Below are 4,513 nucleotides of genomic sequence, written 5' to 3' on the forward strand. Positions count from 1 at the left end.
CTGGGGGGGTCAAAACAAATCACCCAATAGATCTTTTACATTTCAACTGAAAGTTGGCACCTCGGCAAGATTTCACACTCATGCTTTTGCAATGGGTGCTCTGACACAACAGCCAGCAGACTCAGATGAGACTGAGTCACAGTTGCCACACGTCTTTGTGTCTAATTAGCAATCCACCTTTAGTAGAGTCAAAATAAAATAAAAACATCCCAGAGCAAAATGTCTACGTAATTTGGCAATAATTAGCAGACAATTTATGACACCCTTAGTCAGCAACTACTGGCTTGTAACTAACAGCTGAACAGGCAGAAGTCTGGGATAAATAAACCCTAAACAGGTTTACACCTGGGGACGCTCCAAACTACTGTAATATTAAAGAACAGGCGGGATTTTGGCAACAGGCAGGAAAGTTTGAACAACCTGAAGATACAGAGACCAACTACAGACAGGTATCATACTCTTCATCAATTCAGGGAACATCAACGAAGATCCAGGCATCTCAAATGTAATGCTGGATTGGGTACAATGGGCATCAGTCTCATGAAACTTTTGCAATTGGAAAATAATAAAACTACGCACTGAGCTGAGATCCATTTCAGAAGCCAGGCAGAGCTTCCAATGCAAAGGCACGTCTCGTTTCCCACTAGCCCAAAATGGAAATCGCAACCCAGTCTCTACCCCTTGGTCCTGTCTTAGTCAGAGAACACACCACAGGCACAGGACCTTTGGCCCACCGAGCCCACACTGATCATCAAACACCCATTCGCACCAATCCCATTTTTTTTTTAAATTCTCGCCACATTTTCACTAGCTCCTTACCCCTAGCACCAAGTCCTGTGCCCTTGGCTTTGGATTTTGTCCCTGACTCAAAGATATGCCCTTTGCCTTGGATAAAAAAAAGGGGTCAGCAAAATAACACTTCCTCCCAGCCTGCTGGCGACACTACTTTCGTTCCTCCAGTCTCTCCATCTTCATTGCTTGTGTTGTGACAATGTCACTTTCCACACCAGTGACACAGCGGTGGAGGATAGTGCGCGAAAAAATCGAGGTTTTTTCCACCGATAAAAAACAGAAGTGCTGATGGAGGGGAATTGTCAACATTCAAAGCAGTCCAAGTGTCCCTGTACACAGTCCACATGAGACCAATTCGCAGAGTGTTGGGCACAATTTTGTCTCCTGAACTTACCAAGGATGTACTTTTGACAGTGGAGTGCGTGAGGATTCACCTTGACTGGTTCCCGGGATGGCTGACACAAGACTGAAGATCCTGGAATCTGGAGCAACAAACCATCTCCTTGGAGGAACTCAGCAGGTGAGCAGCATCTGTGAGGGGGTGAGGAAGGAACAGTTGATGTTTCAGGTCGAAAGCCTGCATCAGCGGGGTTTTGCCCTGAAATGTCGACATTTCCTCCCCCCACTACCCCCCATAGATGCTGCTCGACTCACTGAGTTCCTCCAGGAGGTGGTTTGTTGCACCTGGGATGGCTGGCTGAAGGATCCAGAACCAGGGGGCACAATCTTAAAATTAGCAGTGGACCATTTGGGGCCTGGAAGCGAGGAGAAATTTCTTCACTCGGAGGATGGCGCATCTTTAGATTTCTCTGCCTCGGAGGCTGAGGTGGCTCAGTCATTGAATGTATTCAAAGCAGAACTGGATGGATTTCTGGATTTCAAAAGGAAAACGAAGATAATACAAGAAAAATATACTGAGTTGCGGGGAATGCTTGAAAAGCCCAAAGCACACTCCTTTTCTACTTCCTTTTGTGTTCTTAGTGTTGTTCCATCACTTGTGGGATTTGGAATTAAAGGTTTAACACGCCACTTGAACTTGTTACTTGACCCGAGGCTCTGTCTCTACCCTTTCTCCTTGACCTCTTACCTGCCTCAACCTGTGCTCCCTCCCTCCTGGAGGAAAATGGATTAATTAAGGCATGCCAGCAGGGGTGTGTTTAACCAATTTTTGACAAGGTGACAGATGGAGGGGAATAACTGGACACCAGAAGGCCTTTAATAAAGTGCACCATAATCCATCAGATTTCTGAACAGTCCATGAACAACGACCCTCATTATTCCTCTTTGTACTAGTTATTTATTTTTGTAACATAGTATCTTTATGTCTTCATGTCTTGCACTGTACTAGCTGCTCCAAAACAACAAATTTCATGACATACGTCAGTGATACATAATTCCGATATAAGCAGCTTATCAACAAAGTTGAAACACAAGGCATAGAAGGGACATTGATAGCAGAGACACAAGTTTGGCAAAGTAACAGATACAGAGGGTAAATGGTTTGTTTCCACTCTGGAGGAAGGCAAATAGTGCATTTCCAGGGATCAGCATTAGGCCATTGCTTTTCAGGTCAAAGATTTCTTCTCCTTAAAACCAGGATCTGGGGCACAAGCCACAATTGCTAAATTTATGGATGACAAAACTGATGACTGCCAAACGATAGTTGTGGATTGCAGTGGAATCTCGACAGACTCCTGGAATTGGCAGATGAAGTTTAATGCGGAGAAATGTGAAATGGTTCCTGCTGCTAAGAGGAATCGGAAGCAATAGAGAATGAAGAACAAGCACTAAAAACGGGTGCAGGAGAGGAAGTTTTAAATATAAACAATTCTGGCTTTATTAATAGAGTATAAAAGCAGGGAAGTCATACTGAATCTTTATAATGCACGGCAGTGCTGTGTTCAATTCTGGTCACTTCATTATAGCAAGGATTTAAAGGGGTTATGGAGAGTCCAGAGAAGATTTACAAGGATGGTTCCTGACATGATGAACTACAGTTACAAAAATAACATTAGAAAGGCTGGGACGACATAATCAACACTTATTTCTAAGCTTCACCTACACCGTCCTATTTGAAGAACCTTCCAGAATAATTTCTCTCCTTACTGTTGTATTAGATTCCTTGACAATGCAATGCAAACTCCTCTTTTACACTCTCCATTCCACCTGAGGATTCTACACCATGCGTTCCCCCTGCCCTTCTTTCAACCACTTCTGTGACAGTAACATTATATTCCCATGTGTTAATCAATGCCATCAGCTCCCCTGCCTTACCAATCGATAGTATTGAGGGACAGATCCCTCCATCCCCACCCTCCTACACCCCCCTCCTCTCAGCCCCCCCACTCCCATCCCTTCCCCCTCACATCCCTCTCCATCCCCCTCGCTCCTCCTCCCACCTCCCTTCCCCGTCCCCCTCCCCTCCAGCGTCCCCCCTTCTCCTCATCTCCCATCTCTCTCCTCCTCAATCCCTCTTCCACACCCCCCACCATCCCCATCACTCCTCCTCCCAATCACCTCTCCATCCCTCCCCTCATCCCTCTCCCTCCATCCATCCATCCTTTTTCTTTCCTCCTCCTCCATCCATCCCCCCACCATCCCTTCTTATCCCCACCCCTCCTCCTCCCTCCCCCTCCACCCCTCCCTCCCTCTCCCCTTCCTCCTCCCTCCCTCTTCCCTCCTCCCCCTCCCCCCTCCTTCTCCCCCCTCCCCCCTCCTCCCTCCCTCCCCCTCTCCCTCCTCCTCCTCCCTCCCCTCCCCCCCTCCTCCCCTCTCTCCCCCTCCCCCCTCCTCCTCCCTCCCCCTCCCCCTCCCTCCTCCTCCCCTCCCTCCCCCCCTCCCTCCCCCCCTCCTCCTCCCCTCCCTCCCACCCCCTCCCCCCTCCCTCCCACCCCTCCTCCCCCTCCTCCCCTCCCTCCCACCCCTCCCTCCTCCTCCCCTCCCTCCCTACCCTCCTCCCCCACCTCCTCCCCTCCCTCCCCCCCCCTCCTCCCCCCCTCCTCCTCCCCTCCCTCTCCCCCCTCCTCCTCCCCTCCCTCCTCCCTCCCCCTCCTCCTCCTCCCCTCCCTCCCCCCCCCTCCTCCTCCCCCCCCTCCTCCCCTCCCTCCCCCCCCCTCCTCCCCCCCTCCTCCTCCCCTCCCTCCTCCTCCTCCTCCTCCTCCCCTCCCTCCCCCCCCTCCTCCTCCCCTCCCTCCTCCTCCTCCCCTCCCTCCCCCCTCCTCCTCCCCTCCCTCCCCCCTCCTCCTCCCCTCCCTCCCCCCTCCTCCTCCCCTCCCTCCCCCCCTCCTCCTCCTCCTCCCCTCCCTCCCCCCCTCCTCCTCCTCCCCTCCCTCCCCCTCCTCCCTCGGTCTGGGTCCGGTCCCCCGGTCCCCCGGTCCCCCGCCCGCACCTTGCCGTGCCGGTGGTTCCCGTTCACGAACAGCGTCACCCGCCGCATTGCCGCCACCGAGCGAACCCACCCCCCCCTCCCGGACACGCTCACCGAAACCGGAAGTTACGGACGGCACGCGGCAGCTGATTGACAGGAGCCGCCACCATTCGGAACGCGGGCGCGGAAGATCGACAGCAGCCCCCGCCAATCGGACGAAGGGGCGGTGCCAGCGGGACGGAGACGAGGGAGGGCCGCCGGAAACGGGTCCGTCCCTGAAAAGGCTCCTGGTACAAAGTAGGAAGCAAATGTGACCGGACCTCAGGTTCCGTTACCGCGGTAACAGAGCCCGTC

General features: G+C 52.5%; 1 protein-coding gene across 1 annotated transcript in view; it reads right to left on the reverse strand.

Moving 5' to 3' along the window:
• Nucleotides 1-4,300, reverse strand: part of LOC127584346 (BTB/POZ domain-containing protein KCTD9) — a 41,368-nt gene extending 37,068 nt beyond the window's left edge. The window contains exon 1 of the mRNA XM_052041066.1: nt 4,181-4,300. Within this exon, the coding sequence (XP_051897026.1) occupies nt 4,181-4,228 (48 nt within the window). The 5' untranslated portion in view covers nt 4,229-4,300. The remainder of the gene's footprint in view (nt 1-4,180) is intronic.
• Nucleotides 4,301-4,513: the final 213 nt, after the last annotated feature.

Source organism: Pristis pectinata, chromosome 29, assembly GCF_009764475.1.
Source record: "Pristis pectinata isolate sPriPec2 chromosome 29, sPriPec2.1.pri, whole genome shotgun sequence".
Classification (NCBI taxonomy): domain Eukaryota; kingdom Metazoa; phylum Chordata; class Chondrichthyes; order Rhinopristiformes; family Pristidae; genus Pristis; species Pristis pectinata.